The 19,096-nt window shown below is 38.2% G+C and overlaps 1 protein-coding gene across 1 annotated transcript; it reads left to right on the top strand.

Annotated features, from left to right (window-relative positions):
- The first annotated feature begins 16,845 nt into the window (after positions 1-16,845).
- LOC143640304 (olfactory receptor 14C36-like) lies at positions 16,846-18,816 on the top strand. Its single transcript, XM_077108152.1, has 3 exons — positions 16,846-17,759; positions 18,293-18,328; positions 18,801-18,816. The coding sequence occupies exons 1-3, from the start codon at positions 16,846-16,848 to the stop codon at positions 18,814-18,816; spliced, it is 966 nt and encodes a 321-aa protein (XP_076964267.1).
- Positions 18,817-19,096: the final 280 nt, after the last annotated feature.

Below are 19,096 nucleotides of genomic sequence, written 5' to 3'. Positions count from 1 at the left end.
AATAGGTAAAACATAACTTAGTTACTTTTTAGGATATCTGTTAATCTATCCACCAGTTGCCAAGTCAAATACCGACTTCTATTCCTGGACATTTTCCATCCTTTCATAGTCCATGGGAGTTCAAGTCAAATAACCCTGTAGACATAGTAATTAATGTTGTCTCCATTGCAGTGAAGTAGTTCCCATTGCACTCTTTTACTAGCCTGTGAACACCCTGGGTCCATCCATTGACATGCCTGCTCATTTAGTTCTCCAGTCTCACAGACATTGTGGCCTAAAGACAAGGTGAACATCATTCTTGGTGGCTGTAGAGACAGGATCTTTGTACTTTGTCTATTTGACTGGTTTAACACACATTTTTTTCTTTAAAATAGGTACAAGGTATGGGGTTAGTAGCTAAGGAAAATGAAGAAAATGCCAGATCAAGAAAAGAAGACCTCAATACAATATCCCTGAGAAGAATATAGGCAAACCTTCTCAACAAAATCTAGCCAAAAAATTCCAAAGGACACCAAAACCAGAATAGACCATATTCATATGTATCAATCCCAGCATACAATAAGCATATACAGAAAATCACCAACAAATCCTACAGTGGGTTAACAGAACAAATGGAAATCATCTATAATTAGGTTGATTTTGAAAATGCTGATGTATACATATAATGGAATCTAATTCATCCATTCAAAAAATAAAATAGTGATAAATGCTACAATGTGGACTTTCTTTGAAAACATCAGGCTTATTCAAATCATGAAAAATAGCACATATTTAATATTTCTAGTCATACAAAATAATCAGAACATATATATTCAAACATGGTGATTATACTTAGTGGTTTCCAAAGTAAAGATAAACAGGGACTATGTGTAATGGATTAGATGGTTCATTTAAAAAATTACAAATATTTGGGAACAAGAGGTAGTTGAAAGTTGTACAGTTTTGTCATGTGGTAAATAATATAGAATTGGTAACCACAAACTGTTACAAATTTAACTTCATGACACATGGATTTTATCTCAATGATAAGAAATTTTGCTGCTGAACTGCAGACAGCCTTAGATGTTTCCCACTTACAGGTTGAGGAGTGAGTGAGAGTTGCCCATCACCCTCAGTGTTAACTGATCACCATAAACACCCCTAACTCACACTGAGGTGGAGGAGGGCAGAGATGAAAACACACAGTGAGCACCACAAGTCTCTCCACAGTGTTACTGGATTCTCAATGTGACTAAGCATGATGTCCAGCACAGAAGTTACACTGTGCCATCCACTGTCCAGTTGGGGAAATTAGCACACATTTCCTTATTTTAAGCACCTCCAAGAGAACTACCAAAAGGGAAAACATCCAGCTTCCCCACTTTCAGAGGAACATACTTGAGGCAGCCCTTCTTCAAATAATTGCCATTAAAAATATGATAACTCTTCCTCATACTTATTTTTCTGAACTTCATGCTACCTGATTGTGGTTTTATTTTGATTCCAAACTTTTGTTTTTATACCAAATTCTACATATGCATTTGCACTCCTGAAAGGACAATGTAGTTCTGAACACTCTAAAATTATTGAGGTCAAACAGTAAAAGCTAAAGCTTATTTCTTACTTTTAAAAATCCAGGTTCCTAAAGTAATCATATTTTGAAGATCTTCAGAAACACTCTGAGGATCTATGCAAGTTAGGCTGTGATTCATATATTTTATCACATCGAAAATCTGAAGTTTCATGAGACTGATCCATGAAAAAAATCAAGTCAAATTTGGAGAAGTGTTCAAGTTGTAGTTAAAGCAATAAGCAAAAATGACATAATTCTTCTTATGAAACAGTACATTGTTTAGTAGGACAAAAGAGAACAGAAATAAAGAAAATATATCTGTAGTTCTATGCCAGCTTCCAGATCTTGAACACATGTTTATTTTTCCATCTTATATTTGACAAAAGTTTGTAGGGGTGGTCAGCAAGGACCACTGGAGTGCCTGGAAAACAGAATTGAAGAGTGAGAAGCTGCATGATTTTCCATATGGATTTGTCTCATGACCCATCACCTTCTAAATTTGTCAAATTGTAATATTTTATAATTTCTATCATGGTAAACAGATTACTTAAAAATACCAATATATTTCTTCTTCCCAAAATGTCACCATCTGAAACAACTGAGGCCCTGTTGGTGTCATCAGTAATGTTTGTTGACAGATTACTGCTGTAAAGAGATCTTACCTTTCAAATGCACAGGGCAGTGGGCTTGCATGACCTCACACCAGACTTCACTGTGTGTGCTAAGGAAGTGTAGAAAGGGCAGAGCCTGTTTGGGAGACTCTTCTTTGTAAACCAGTATCAAAAGGAAAGCCAGTTCAGGTTAGTGGTCAGTCAACAAAGGCACCGGCTTTATTAACCACTGTGCAGGAAGTCATGCATTTGCATCTAAAAAAATACAAAGATGACTGATCCAAGGTCCCAAATTAACAAATTTCCACAGACTGATCTCTAATGCTACACAAAATGGGGGGAAAATTAAGATTATTCAGCAGTTTCCAGAGAAAAGATTGCATTTGAACCTCCTCTTAAGACCAGTACAAAGTAAATAGGTAAAATTAAACCATTATGTCACAGTAGAAAAGGGCTATGTCAGCAAGTTCCAGGATATTCTGAGAACAAGAACATCATTCAGGCTTGAGCTTCAGGTTTGTGTCCTGGAGAAATGGGGGATATGACAAGAAACAGATTGTAGGTAGACTGAGTAGGGCCTCTTGAACTTCACCCACACTGTGCAATTAGCTGCACCCTACCTGTGTCTGGCCACCAACCATCTCCCTGGGAGACACACTTTTCCAGAGGAACCCAGGAAGGCTCAGCAGGAAGGTCTTTTTACTAAGAGTAAGTGTGTTTAACCTGTCAAGGTGCTGAGGAGGACCCAGAATTGTTAAGGTCAGTAAACAAGTCAGATTGGCACCTGTTATTTTGCCAGAGAAATGTTAAAGTCTGTAAACAAGTCTGGATGGCACCTGGCCAAATGCCAGAGGGAGTGGTTTGTAAAGTAACAAAAGCAAGCCATTAAGTGTGGAGATTCCTTATTGGTTGACTGCTGTATCTATTTTATGCTAATTAGATAAACTGTGTAAAATGTATAAATATCGCTCAGATCCTACAATAAACAGCTCCTATTTCTGCTGCATCAATCTACACAAGTAGCTCGTCACCCCCCGCTTATTCTGCTGCAGCCAGACTGCGGCAGATGGTGGCTCATTACGGGGAGCCCCGGGACACTGGGGGTAAGTGACGAAAAAAGCTGCCCGTCCACAGATAGGACGGGAACAATCTGCTCGTCCCTAGGCAGATAGGGTGATAGAAAAATGGCCATTTCGAGAAAATGGAGAAGATTGATGCAGTATGTTTGTGTCTTGTTTTGTCTCAGTGTATTGTATTGTCTTTGTGATGAAAATATGGAAGGGGTGAGAAGTAAATTACTAAGGAAAGAAGGCACCCCAGTGGAACCAAAAATAGTTAGGGCATGTGTTGATAAAAGCCCAGAAACTCTAGTCAGAAAGAAAAAGAAAATTCAGAAGAAGAAGGATTATCAAGAAAAAAGTTGCAGCAAAAGGCTATTACTGAATACTTTTCGATACTGGAGGGTGCTTGAAAAGACAAGGTGGCTGCCACCTGCCCAAGCCGATCATGGTGCAGCAAGAATTTTCCAAGGGGCAGTTGCGGGCTCTTCCCCACCCCCCTGCCCAGGGGAGCGGATCACCACTGTGAGCCCAAATCTAGACCTGACCTGGAGGCACAATCTCGCAGGCTTTTGCTCCCTGTGCCCGGAAGCAGTTTGAGTCTGGGACTCTCCCCAAGGCCATCTGGGGCTGCCCGGGATGTTACAGCCAGCAGAAGACGCTACTGGCATCCCTGAAGTTTGATCATTTCCAAGGCCAGTAACTACAATGGGTCTCCCACACCTGGAAACTAATGAGTAATGAACACTATTAAGGCTTATTTCAAATGTAAAAAACCTTGAGATAATGTACTAAATTGTTCAGAAGGTTGTTTTCTTAGTGAAATGCTACAGGATTTTCTTTAGCCATCCGGAGTTCCTGCCTTCATCCCAGTGCCGGTGAAAACAAAGGTGGAAGAATTTACAATGTTGCTGAGAACTGGAGGAAACTTCGGCTGAGAACCCGAGGAGGAGACTTCGGAGCTGTTGCTGTTTCTGCTGCTACAACTTAAGCTAGCTGCCTGCAGAACTTACCTGGACGATGATTTACCTGGACTGTGAGTTAATCTATTGAGACACTGCTTTACCTGGACTGAGATAACAAACTGTAATCTATAACAAATTGTAACTCAATATCTTTGCTAATGGTGTCATTGCTGGTATAATTTTTCCAAGGGCTTCTTGCATGGAGCCATCAATTAGCTTGGAATTGTAACATTTTGTATCCTCCCTTTCTGTTTCTAGCAGGTTATTTATGGTGTTTCTGTAAAAAACACTATGGTCGTTATTTAAATTAAACAAAAGGGGGAAATGTTAAGGTCTGTAAACAAGTCAGATTGGCACCTGTTATTTTGCCAGAGAAATGTTAAAGTCTGTAAACAAGTCTGGATGGCGCCTGGCCAAATGCCAGAGGGAGTGGTTTGTAAAGTAACAAAAGTGAGCCATTAAGTGTGGAGATTCCTTATTGGTTGACTGCTGTATCTATTTTATGCTAATTAGATAAGCTGTGTAAAATGTATAAATATCGCTCAGATCTTACAATAAACGACTTCCACTCCTGCTGTATCAATGTACACAAGTCATTCGTCACCCCCCGGTTATTTTGCCCAGCCAGCCAGGCTGCGGCACAGGATGACAGAGCCCTAATGAGATTATGATGAAGGTGACCTGGGATTGAAGTGGTCTGAGCTGTTACAGAAGTGTTGAACTATGAGCAAAATCTTTCTTTCAGTGTATTTGTTCAGTATCTTTTTGTATAATCATGATATTTTGAAGAAAGAAATATAGGAATGGGGTTGTGATTCAGTGACAGAGTGCTTGCCTTGCACATGTGAGGCACTGGGTTCAATCTCAGCAACACATAAAAAGGAATAAACAAAATTAAAATATTGAAAATAAAAATAAAGGAAGAAATATAATAGAAGATGTCAAGAAGACTAAGGCAAATTAATTTTTGACAGAGTAATCTTTAACTTCATGGTGCTGAACATGAAATAAAAACACAACAGGGTAAAAGTAGAAGTTTAGGAGAATGTCATCTGGAGGCTATGAGGACCTTACTCTGATCTGTTGAAGAAGAAAAGAGAGTCCCAGTGGTATAAGGAACAGGTGCCTGTCTGATGGTGTGTGACCATGAGACAGTACCATTCATGTCCTGGGGAGAAGCAGGGAGAGTAGGGTACTGCAGAGAAGCCAGGTGCAGTCAGGTCACCTCAGTTTACTGTAACAGCAGACCTGAGATCTCAGAATGGGAAAGTTTGGTGGATAACTTTCCTCATGATATTTTTTTTTATGTTCATGAGAATAAATACTCCAACATTATGAATCATTTCCTATATAAAACAATTTTTAAAAAATTTTATTTGAATTATCTATGTAGAAAAAAATGAGAAAATACTTTGGACAGTAACATTAATGAAATAAAATGAAGGTGACTAAAATGGAGAACAAAAGGAATGCATGGTGACCCACATGGTGTTGGAGAAGAAGAGGTAGGCCACTCTAGAAGTGCTCTGCGGAGAGTCTCAGGAGGTCAGGGAGGCCAGATGGGGAGGTGAGGACAAGTTCTGCAGGTCACACTCAGACCCTTGGCTGCAGACCTGTACACCTGCACTGGGAGGTGTGCTCTGCTCAGAAATGAGTAAACAAGTCAGAAAACCAAGAGTGACCTTCCTCTGCAGGGAAAGCTACTGAAAAGTACAAAAACAAAAAAACATGTTGGACATGAATGTGTAAACTAACTATTATTTTTCAAATATATATTCAGTTATTCATGAACATTAATATTTTATTTATTTATTTTTTAGTTTATGTACATGCTAAGAATCGATCCCAGTGACTCACACATGCTATTCAAGTGCTCTACCACTGAGCTATAGACCCAAGACCAAGTATTTGTATTAATCATATTTTGGCTTCCTATCTCTTGTCTCTTTATCTTCACAGACAACCAGAATTTCTACTAAATGTCCAATGCCACCATGGTTACTGAATTTCTCCCACTGGGCTCTCCTGATATCTGTAATCTGAGTTTCATTTATTTTACAGTATTCCCACTGACCAACCTGGGTATCTTGTTGGGGAATCTATTTCCATCACTGTCCCCAATGCCTGTATCAACTCTCTCAGTGGCAATAGGGCCATTTTAGTGCCTGGTTGTGCAACCCAGATCTTCTTGGTAATTTCTGTGCATGTGTTGAACTTCTGTTTCTCTCCATCTTGGCCTGGGACCACTATGTAGCCATCTGCCAGCCCCTCTAGTACCCACTCATCATGAACCCTCAGTTTTGTGTCTGCATGTCCCTGGTTTTCCTGCTCAGTGGTCTGCTGTATGCAGGTGTGCACACAGGGAACACATTCAGGCTGTCCTTCTGCCAGTCAAATGTGGTCCACCAGTTCTTCTGTGAAATCTCCTCTCTGCTGAGGCTCTCCTGCTCTGACACTACCAGCAACATGGTCCTTCTTGTCTCTGCTGTGGCAGTGGGTGGTGGTTGCTTTACTCTTATTGCCATGTCATATATTCACGTATTTTCTGTGGTGCTGAAATTTCCCATAGAAGGTCAGGGAGGGCTACTCCACCTGCACCCCTCATATCCTCGTAATTTCAGTTTTCCTCAGTCCTATCATGTGCATCTACAGATGGCTTTCAGTGACCTCTGACAGACCAGGACACTGGTCTCTGCCTTTTACACCATAGTTTCTCTCTTCTTGAATCACCTTACATGAAGAATCCGGTACAAACAGGTAAAGGAAACTGTGAGAAGAGTAATGCAAAGATAGTTGTTCTCAGGTAAATGATAAAGATACTTTTCAGCATTATCCTCATTTCACTGAGTGCATTTAAATGAGGTCAAATACTTTTCTAATATGGGCTTCACATGTTACCCTGCCTACCCTATTATCACCTTACTAGAATCTCAGTTATTTTATAGCATATTTTCTTTGTTATTTATCATGGATCCTTCATAAAAGCTTAATTTTATCAATCCATTTTAATATATAAATATGATCCAATATATTTTCTAAAATCATTTCTTGTGATATATATTAAAGTTTCATCAGTTACTGTCACAGAGAAAATCTTTACAAATAAAACATGAAGATAATGTACAGTTACATAATCTGCTGTCAAACTGTGATACAAAATTGTGTCAATTTTTGAAAATCAAATCGTTAAGGCTTTATAATAATAAATGTAGAGAGAATCACAATGATACTTCTCTCCATTTAACATATACAGAGAAAGGAATATACTCCTTTGACATGAAGAAAAGAGAGAGCAAAGGTTATATCCATCATGAACCCAAAGCACAATCCATCCACTGTGGAAGAGCACCTTGGGCTCCCCTGGCTGTTATGGATGGCAATCTTTTATTAAGTCTATGAGTGGTCTAGTTTGGGGGACACAAACTCAGCGCTGAGTTGCAGGTCAGCTTTCTAAGGGTTTTCCTCCAACACATGGTACTTCTGTAAAAACTATGATAATGACTCATATCTGATCACTATGAAAAAGTGGCCAGGAATTGTCTGGCCTCACTGTATGACCTGTGTAAACTTGAAAATTTCTCTCAGTTTTTTTTTTTTTTTTTTTTTGTATTTTGTAAAGTAAACCTCTAGGAGCATTTCTGGCCATCTTTTTGGTTATTGCTGTTGTTGTATTTATCAGGACTGAACCAAGGCTACATCCCTAAACCTTTTTTCTGTTTTTGTTGTGAAACAAACTATATATGCTTTGACCAGACAAACTCCATTTTACCCTGAGACTCCACTGCATATGAGAAATGCTTCTCACATGAGAAAACCCTGCATATGTAATCCACTTTCTGCCAAGCACACCCTGTATGGCAACATATAAGGCGAAAAAATGTTTCAATTATTCTTTCATAGTGTATTATTAGGAACTACATGTGTAAGTTGTTCTCATTTTAATTCCTATTTTTCTTGGACTGCTTACTGTACTCTGGGTAATTCTGACCCACTCCCCATGTTACTATGGTTTTGAATTACTGGTAGCTTGTAGTTTGGGACTATAAAAATGTACCCTACCTTCTGCAAAAGGTTGAAGGATGCAGAGCCCACTTTCTATTTGCCATTCCTACCCACCATCTAATAAATTTAATGTCCTACTTCAAGACTCACCCAGTGATTTATTTCTAATGTGCCACACTGTATCACAGAAAATAGGGTCTTGCTAAGTTGCTTAGGGACTCCAGGAGTTTCTGAGGCTGGCTTCAAACCTGTGATCATTGTTCATCAACCTCCTCATGTGTGGGATTGCAGGTGTGCACCTGTGTGCCCAGTTTGTGGCAGCTCATCATTTCACATGAGTTATTTCTCTCCAAATATTTTAGTGTCTTCATTGGCATGTGCTTTGTTCATTGTTAATTATGACTGACATAGGCTCAATATCAAGTTACCTAGGAGTACTGTTATAACAAAATGAAGAAAATATATTTACACAAAAAACAGTCAGTATATTCAATTGCAAAATCTAAACAATCAATTTTGTTCACCAATACACTAATAGGAAAATGGGGAGAAAAATAAAAGTGTATTTATTACCTAGGAAAATATGAAAACCTAAATATTTGTGATTATTAATAAAGGCATTTCTTAAATTTTCAGACCAGGGAATACTTGCAGTAGGAGCCAATGAGCACCTCAGGGCTGCCTGATGCAGAAGGCTTGACTTGCTCTGACATGATCCACCACAGTTGAGGCTCCACCCAAACTATGTCCATGGCTTTTGGTTCTCACTGCTCCAATGTTTCCTGCTAGAGCAAAGGACCTTTGGAGAACCCCAGATAAATTCTGAAAACTTCACCTTTACATGCATTTCCTTTTCAATTATGCCTTACTGAAACTAAATTTATGAGTTTTTATGAGTTGAGGTGGCTACATAAATGAATTTTAAATTTCACAGATAAATTTCTTTGGAAAGAAATTGAATTTCAACCACCAGTCCTATTGAGAGGTGTCCTTTGGGGTACATTTTTGGATATTTCACTGATATTTTATTTGGAAGACCTTGGGTCAAAGGAGATGAAGAAAGAAATATCAATATAAGAACTTCATTATAACTTACATTGTGTGTCAAATATTGAAAAGCCCTGTCAATTGGTGTGCTATGGAACATATGCAGAAGTTGGCAAAAAATTACTTTGTATATTGTCATGAGCCTAGGAATATATTTTTATAGTAACATCAATTATGTCAAAGATATATTTTGGATAGCCAGGTTTTCTGAAATATTAGGTCTCTTTACATATCCAGTTTTCATGATATATTAGTTTTACTCTAATAAGGACACAATATTTAAGAGTACTTGTTAGAGCCTTTTGTGAGAATATGTCCTGCCACCTGCATAGACATTAATTCAGATACCAGACAGGGATTACCAGAGATTTTTTTAAAAACACACAAAAACCTTTACAGAGAATGCCAGGATCAGGTGGGACATTCATCTCTGATTGAGATTAGTGACCCAGATCTGCCTCAGCACATTTATTCTATAGGTTTTGTCATCAAAAGGTCATTTGTGGGAAAGTTTCAACAAAGCAGGCAGGTGTGAAGCTCCCAACACCAAGGAGACATTGTGGTTCTTGTTATCTTTCTGTGCACAGAATCCCCTATCCTTGGGAGATATTATCTCAGTTTCAAGGTTCAGACTGATAACTCTGAGCCTTTGCCCTGATTTTTCACAGGCCAGGTGTCACCATAGCAACTGGGGGATTTTCAACTGTGTATTTGCTCAGGGGGTTCCCAATGCAGCAGCACACCACAACCATGAGGAAATCACAAACCCGATGCACATCATCATCATCCATGGTTATCTGTCTCAGTGTCTGTGGGATGAAAGCTACAGAAGACAAACTTAGCCCAGTACATAGTTAGAAGTATGATGAAAGTTTAGCAATCAACAGGGCAATGTAAGAACTTATTCTATAGAGACTTTTAAGATATTATTCATGACTGAGAATATTATGCCACAACCATCAGATTTTTCCCAGCTTCATAAAGCCTTTAGGAAATTTATGTTGAATGCTTTTAGAATACTATATGAACTGCAAGAATACAGTTATTTGTATCAGTAGAGTTAAAAGCCAGATTTGATCATAGTTTTAAAGAGATCATTTTAAAAGCTGGATCCAAAGAATGAGTGGTTATAAATAGACTGCAGGCCCTAAGGAGTGGCTAAGAATTTCATACCTCTTCAATAGGAAAGGAGCTGAGAGCATCTAATAAATTTGTAGGACCATACCTCTTGTACACTCAAGGATTTAGAAAGGAAAATTCCCTTGAGAAGTGTCTTGTGGCCACCCTGCTTGCACAGAGGGCACAGGAAGTTGTTATACCATGCTAAGCAAGGAAGACATTAAGAAACCACCATTGTACTAATTTTGGGGACCCATCTATGTTGTGAGGTGGCATCAGACTTTAGCATCATTTACATTATGCCATCTCTGCAGGAATGTAGAGTGCCCAAATTAATGGGTCATGATGCCTTCCACCCTCAATTCAAAGAAAGGCTTGGTAGCCCAAGTGAACTGTAGCATAGTCTGAGACCCTGAAGGCTCCCCAGGGTGAATAGGTGAAGCTGTGAATGTGAAGCCAAAGTTGGCATGGAATCCCAAGAAATTAATAGTTACCAATAGCATAAACTCTCTGCCAAGGAAAGGCAAAGAGAGCCCCAGCCCCTGTGTTCTGCAACTGGCAAGGCCAAAGGGCAGGAATTACCCAGTCCTTTTGGAAATATTGTCTTACAGTCAAGAGTCCTAGTTGCTACATGAGAAATTACAGATGGAGTTGTTTTCTCAGCTGATTTTATATTTCCTCTACACCATCCATTCTTTCCAGAGCCCTACTAAATCCTTTTGGAATAAGAAGGCTATGTTCTACAGTGGATATTGATGCATGTAACTTGCTTTTGATTTTCATGGGGGCTCACAACCAAGATTTTACCTTCAATTTTAGGTGAGATTGTTGTCTCAAACTTTAGGATAAAGCTGGAATTTATTAGACTATCAGACACTTGGAGATGGACTAAATTCACATTGCATTGTGAAATGGACATGAGTTTTGGAGATCTGGAGTTGAAACATTATGAATGGGATGTGAGGTGTGTCAAAAACTTCCTGAATTTAGGCAGGAATTTTTTATTCTTTTTTCTTTCTTTTTTTATTTGCATTCCTGAGTGTTTTTATCAGAGATATAAAACCTTGTTTTCACACAAGAATTTTTTTGAATCAAATGCTGTATAATATCTCATTTTTCCAAGTGTACAGGTTGCAGAATCACATGGGTTATACAGACATGTATATACATTCGGCAATACTAGTGTCTATTTTATTCTGCTGCCCTTCCTATCAGGCAGGAATTTTCAAAGGTAGAATGGTTGGATTATGAGAGCTGAAACCTAATCAATCCATCTTCATTTGAATGAATTGACTGGGTATTTGCTTTAGGCATTTGGGACATTGCTGGAGAAGGTGGCCCACTGGGATTAATCCTTGATCACTTTCCTCTAACCCTAACCCTAACCCTAACTCTCTTTCCCCTTCCCTATCTTTGCCCACTTGGAGACATATTCTGAGTATCTTCCCTCTGCTGTGGTGATCCTCAGTGTGCCCCCACTATGGGCACAAAGTCATGAAATTAGATGAAAATAGACTAAATCTCTGAACACCTGAGACAATATGATTTCCCAAATCTGGGTTGGTTTTTGTTTATTGTGCATGTTTTTTTTAAAAACCACGTATTTTGGTCACAGCCATGCAAATCTGACAGTTATTCATCATAATCAAATAGAGTGCAGAGTATATACCAGAGATGACCAAATGGCCAAAATTATGATAAACAATAAATCAGCCACATTATATCACCAGACTAAGGAGAAATAAGTCTACAGATGGATGTGCTGATTTAAAGATCTGTGGAATATACATGTAACAGAATGACATTCATCCTAAGGAATAAACATATGATGCCTGTACAAGGTGGACCGATTTTGAAAAAGTTAGGGTAAGTCAAGTCAGAATGTATATTGAATGATTTTATCTATATGAAATTTTAAAAATATATAATTTCAAAGGTACAAAGTATACTTAGAGTTTTCTAGTGTCTGAAAGACCATGTGTGACAGAAGTAATAAAAGTATCTGGAAACAAGTTTAGTTGGATGTTCTACAACTTGGTAATGTAGTAAATATCACTACATTTATAAGCATGAACTGTCACAAAGGTAAACTTTGTGTCATATGAATTTCATGTCAATGATAAGAAATTTTTCTGCTGAACTGTAGATAGTGTGAGATGTTTCTGATTTACAAGTGAGAGTTGAAAACACACAGGGAGAACCATCAATTTTTTCAGTGTTACTCACTTCTCAGTAATGACTTACTGTCATCTGCAGCAGAGCAGTTCCACTGTCCATGGTGGCACGTGGCCAGGTCCTCTCTCCTGGGCTCTGGAGGTGCTGCTGCCTGGTGGTATGTTCAGGCCTCCTGTTGTCTCTGCAGGCTGAGCTCTGGGCTCCTGGGGGCCCAGCTCACACTGGCCAGGCGCCAGGTTCACATAAAGCAGAGGTGACTGAGCTCCCCACATCCGACATGGCACTAGGTTGACTGGACAGATTCACCCTGGCTGCAGACACCATTGATGGGAGAAGCAAGGGGAAACACGGTTCTGTTCCATGTTGACAACATGTGACACTCAGGAGTAAGTAATAAGCAATTAGAATTTAAATGCATCTGAGCTTCACTTTTATTCTGTTCAGAAAATTACAGTGTCATCCAAAGAGTCAGTGAGTCCAGGAAAAGGATTCTTAATTCTGAGAAGAACACAGCAAGCATGGAGTATTCTTAAAACTGCACTGGTTTTTGGGGTGATTGCCACTGCTGCAATAAAAAGACAGGGACCTTGGGGAGGTCTGCACTGTGTATGCTAGTATAGTGTGTGAAAAAAATTTATACTGATTCTGGATAGTTTAAAATTCTGTTCTTCAGATTACTATTACTTGTGATATACTTGCAAAATTCCAGAGAAAAATAAACACATTCACATGAAGATATCAAGAACAAAATGCAAAATATGGTATAGGATTCATAGGTAGATAGGAATGTTTTTATACAACTGATAAACATGCACATATGTCAATAACTGTGGGAAATAAGATATTTAATGTAGAATACAATTTTCATTGGAATATTTTGAACATTAATCTCACCCCTTTCTTTTGATCACAAATACATTTTTTCACTTTTTCAGTTTGTTACTTTTTGTTTTTTGGGTTTCAGGGATTAAACCCAGGGGTGCTTAACCACTGAGCCACATCACAGCCCTTTTGATTATTTATTCTGAGATACAGTCTTGACAAGTTGGGAGGGTAGCTTTGAATTTACCATCCTCCTCTCTCAGCCTCCTCAGCTGCTGGATTAAAAGCATGTGTCACTGTGCCCAAATTTTCAATTGTATTCTTAACATTTTACTGAGAATGTATTAAGTATGACTATAAGGATGTGTGTGTCTAGTGTTATCAATATAAGTATCAAGGTGTGCATCATTTTGTAAGTGTATTTTGATTTTCAGATTATATGTACCTCAGCATTCCTCAATGGTTTATCAAAGACACTAATCAATTTCCTAACATGGGAAATGTAATTTAGAAATAATTAATTCTTGGATCTTTCAAACCAAATAATTTTTAGCAGTTTTGAAATGATCTATTTATCATATATTTAATTATTTAAAACACTATCAAGATAATTGCAAAAAATAAAAACTCCTGGATTTTCACTTCCAGAGCAACCACCTGTGCAGTTCCACTTTATGTTCCTGGAGTTGAAACATGCTAGCTTTTCTTCACACACACTGTCCTGACTCTCACTTCTATCAACCCTTTCTGTTGTTTATACCTTCATCTTATTGTCTTTAAGAGGGAATTTTCTATAGGTATTTTTTGTCCCTTAAATGAGGATGTCATACTGAACCATACTAAAATTTTAAGGCCAGTCTATGCGATTTAAAGCCATATTTTTATTTTAAAAATTTAGGTTCAAAAAGTCACCATATCTTTAGAATCTACTGAAATTGTGTCATGGCCTATGTAAAAAATAGGTGGTGCTTTGAACATTTATCTTATTGTATTTATAAATGACTTTACATCAATTCTCCATAATTGGAAGCTTCCTAATATTGACTAGAATATGAAACAAAGAAAGTTGAATTGAGAAGAAGTTATCAAACTATAACAAAAGGAAAAGAGGAAATGAAGTAAGTTCATATAATTCAAACTAGTTGTGGAGAATTTTCTAAGTTCTATTGGAGAAAGAAAAGCAGGAGGTGGTTTTGTGTTAAAAACTATAATAAAGAAAGAGCAATAGGGACATATAACAGTTGATGGAGTGATGGCCTGGCATGCACCAGACTCTGGGTTCAACACTCAGCTCCACATACACAGAAAATTAAAACATTTTTAAAAAGAAAGAAAATGTATCTATAGTTCTATGCAAATTTTAGATTTAAACCCATGTTTATATACCAAGTGTATGTGACAGGATGTTTTGAGGTGGTCAACAAAAACTCCTGGAGATCCCAGAATCCAGGATAAAAGGTGAAAAACCTGGCAGATTTCCATAAAGAAACCTGATTAGTCTCATATCACTTTCAAAAATTTTCATGTTTATTTGACCTTTTACATGTGTACCATTTTATTTTTCCTTCACAGTACTCAAATTATGTTTTAAAGATGATAATATACTTATTTTATTTAAACCCAGTATCTAGAGCAGATTTTGCCATGTTATGAATCATTAATAAATAATTGTGGAAAGATTACCAAATTTGTAAAGATCTTATGCTCACAGGCAAAGGTGAGTTATTTCAAAAAAAGGTACACTGTATTTCTTATAGATGTGAAGAAAGGGCTTCACCAATTTAGGAATTACTCATTTTTAAATAAGTCAAATAAAAACTTAGTTCATGTTAGCAGTTAGATGATTATGCTACATTGCATTTTTTATTAACTATTATCCATGAAGTCATGCACTTGCTACTAAGAGAATAAAAACATTGAGCAATACATGGCCAAAAAATTAAGGAATTTGCAACAGTAATTTGGGGGATAAATGCATTCTGATTTACTGAAATGTAGAAGAACATGTCGATTTCTAACATTACAGAAAAATAGAAGAATAATTAGAAGCTATGAAGAGGGTTTCTGAGGAAAAGTTGCATTTGAGCCTCCTTAAAGCTCAGTATGTAGTAATGGGAAAAGGGAATCATTATGTAACAGTAGAAAAGGGCCTCTGACAGCAAGTTATAGGGCATGCTGTGAACAAGGGTGTCACTGAGGTGTGATATTCAGGTTGTGTCAGTGAGAAATGGGGAATAGGGCAAGCAAGAGATTGCAGCTAGATTGAGTAGGGGTCCTTGAAATTAACTGTGAAATTAACACCAACATACCTGTGTCTGGGCACACACCCTTGATGCTGGAGGACACAAATTTTAAGTAAAGGCCAGACAAACTCATGATGAAGATCGCTTTTCTAAGGGTGAGTGTGGTTAACCTGACAAAGTGCTGAGGTGGACCCAGGTTTTCAGAGTGCTGAAGAAATGACAATTTTGGTGATTTGGGATTGAACTAGTCTGATATGCTTCAGAAGTGTTATAAGTATGAGCAAAATCTTTCTTTTAGGGTAGTCAGCCTGGATCACTTTGTATAATCATGACATTTGGAGGAAAGGATTAAAATGGAAGGTGTCAACAAGAAAATGACAAATTACTGTCTAGACAAAGGAATCTTCAACTTCATGGTTCTGAACACAGAATAAAAATGCATTAAGGCAAAAAATAAAAGTTTAAAAGAATGTCATCTGCGCTAGAATCTGGAGCTTTAAACACCTCACACTGATCTGTTGGAGAGAAAAAGAGTCCCAGTGGGAAAAGGAACATATTCCTATCTGAGATTCTGTGGCCTGCATACAGTATCACCCCATCCTGAGGATCAGCAGGGAGAGTGGGGGATGGCAGGAGAGTCCAGGTCCAGTCCAGTCAGATCCCCTCATTTTACCATAGCACTGGACCTGCAGCCTGGTATGGAAAAGTTTGAATTCTTGAGAGGCTTTCCTTATGAGTTAAATTTTTTCATGTTAATGGAGATAAATACTCCTATTTTATCAATAGTTTCCTATTTAAAAATATTTGAAAATTAATTACAATTGGAATTATTAATAATACTTTGAATTATTTAGTGTGGAAAAATGGCAAAATAATGTTGAAATTATATTCATGGAAGAGAGTGAAAGTAACTATATTATAGATCATTAAAAAAAAAAAAAACATTGTCACATGCTCTGCATGGAGTTTCAGTGGGTGAGGGGAGGCCTGATGAGGACCTGAGGACAAGCTCTGCAGGTCAGGCCCAGACCCTATGATGCAGACCTCCACACCTGAACTGGTGTGGAGGTGCACTCTGCTCAGAAATGAGTAAACATTTGAGAAAACCAAGAGTGACTTTCCTCTCCAGGGAAAGCAACTGCAATATACAAGTAAACATGGTGCATAAGAATATATAAAGTAATTTCATTAACTCTGTTTTCTTTCCACTTTTATCTCTTTATCATCCCAGTCAATCTGAATTTTCAATAAATGGATAATTCCACCATGGTAACTGAATTTCTCCTCCTTGGCTCTCCTGATGGCTGGGATCTGAGTTTTCTCTATTTCACAGTATTCCCAATGACCTACTTGGGTACCTTGTTAGGGAACCTTCTCATCGTCACTGTCACCACTGCTGACCAGAACCTGCACACACCCATGTACTTCTTCCTCAGGAACCTGTCCATCTTGGACATGTGCTTCATTTCCATCACTGTCCCCAATGCCTGTATCAACTCTCTCACTGGCAACAGGGCCATTTCAGTGACTGGTTGTGCAACCCAGATCTTCCTGGTCATTTTTTGTGCAAGTGTTGAACTTCTGTTTCTCACCATCATGGCCTGGGACCGCTATGTGGCCATCTGCCAGCCCCTCCAGTACTTCCTCATCATGAACCCTCAACTTTGTGTCCGCATGACCCTGGCTTCATTGCTCAGTGGTCTGCTGTATGCAGGTGTGCACACTGGGAACACATTTTGGCTGTCCTTCTGCAAGTCAAACGTGGTCCATCAGTTCTTCTGTGATGTCCCCTCTCTGCTGAGGCTCTCCTGTTCTGACACCACCAGCAACAAGGTCCTTATTCTTGTCTCTGCTGTGGTCATTTGTGGTGGTTGCTTCCTTCTTATTGTCGTGTCATATTTTCGCATATTTTCTGCTGTGCTGAAATTTCCCACCAGAGCCCCAGGGAAGGCCTTCTCCACCTGCACCCCTCACATCCTTGTGGTGTCCATCTTCCTCAGTTCCATCACAGGTGTGTACCTGAGGTCCTCAGCAACCTCTGACACACTCGAGGACATGGTTCTCTCTGCCTTTTACACCATGGTTCCTCCCTTCCTGAATCCTCTCCTCTACAGTCTCAGGAACAAACAGGTAAAGGACGCTGTGAGGAGATTAATGGGAAGACAGTTGTTCTCAGGGAAATGATAAAGATGCTTTTCAGTGCTATTCTTATTTCACTGTTTGAAGTTCTTAATTAGAGATCATGCTCTTCATAGCTAGGCTTCAGAAGTCATACTGCTTACTCTAATGTCACCTTATTGGGTCCTGGGTACTTCAACTTGTAAAATAATTTTTGTTTTAATTTATGAAATTATTTTTATTTATTCTTCATAAAATGTATAATGTTAGCAAATGCATCTTTAATTAATGAGTATAATTCAAGTTGTATGTTATAATCATTTGAGATTATATCTGTTTATGATTCACCAAATAGTTTGTAGTACTTCAATCAAGTAAAGTCACAGATGCAAACCTTATAAATCAATCATGAGAACAACCTGATATCATTTGACCATATTTAGTGATCTCATTTAGTGATGTGTGAAATAAATCTGGAAGGTCTCTGGTACACAATTGTGTCAATTTAAATACATTGGAAATACACAAAAATCAAATCCTAAAGAAGTTATAACCAAAAGTGTAGAGGGAATCATAGTAGCATTTCACTCCTTCTGGAACATAGAAAAATAGAATAGTCCTTGTCCATGAAGTAAACAGAGGGCCATGGTTACCAACCCCTGTGTCCTGACAGTCAAATGCATCCCCTGGGGAAGACAAATTGCCTTCCTAGGCCTTGTTGGCTGCCAGTCTTTTTTATGTCCATAATTGACCCAGAGATGGGGACCAAACCTTGGGACTAAGTTGCAGTTGAGCATTCAGATGGTTGCCTCCACCATGTAACTTAATTCTGTAACATTTAAGACTTTGCCATGTCTGATAAAATGAAATGACAGACACTAATTATCTGACCTAAGTGTCTCCCCTATGTCAACTGTCAACTTTGTATAAGTATGTAATGTAAGCCTGTATCTATACATGTCCTCTAATGCCTTTTTGCAGTCTTTCATCCTCTCACACAGGTTATGTCTTTTTAAATATTTTAGTGGCCTAACTGGTATGTGTTTTGCTAGTTATTAATTGCAACTGACATATACTCACTGTCAAAGTATCTTGAAATTTTAATATAACAAAATAAGAAAAAAAAAGTTCATACATATTGTAGGCAATGCATCAAACTCCAAATTCTAAGAATGATTTTTTCACCAGTTCACTAATAAGAAAAAGTGGACAAAATTATTAATATATGTATTACCTAGGAAAATACAAAAATCTAAATATATGTGTATAATGAATAACAGAATCTCTTAACATTTGCAGACAAGGGAATACTTGTAGTCAGGACCAATGAGCACCCCAGACAATCAGCAGGAAGCCTTGACCTGCTGTAACAGTATCCAACCAG

Source organism: Callospermophilus lateralis, unplaced genomic scaffold (assembly GCF_048772815.1).
Source record: "Callospermophilus lateralis isolate mCalLat2 unplaced genomic scaffold, mCalLat2.hap1 Scaffold_1734, whole genome shotgun sequence".
In the NCBI taxonomy this organism is placed as follows: domain Eukaryota; kingdom Metazoa; phylum Chordata; class Mammalia; order Rodentia; family Sciuridae; genus Callospermophilus; species Callospermophilus lateralis.
Note: the sequence above shows the minus strand (reverse complement) of the source record. Positions and strands in the feature narration are given on the sequence as shown.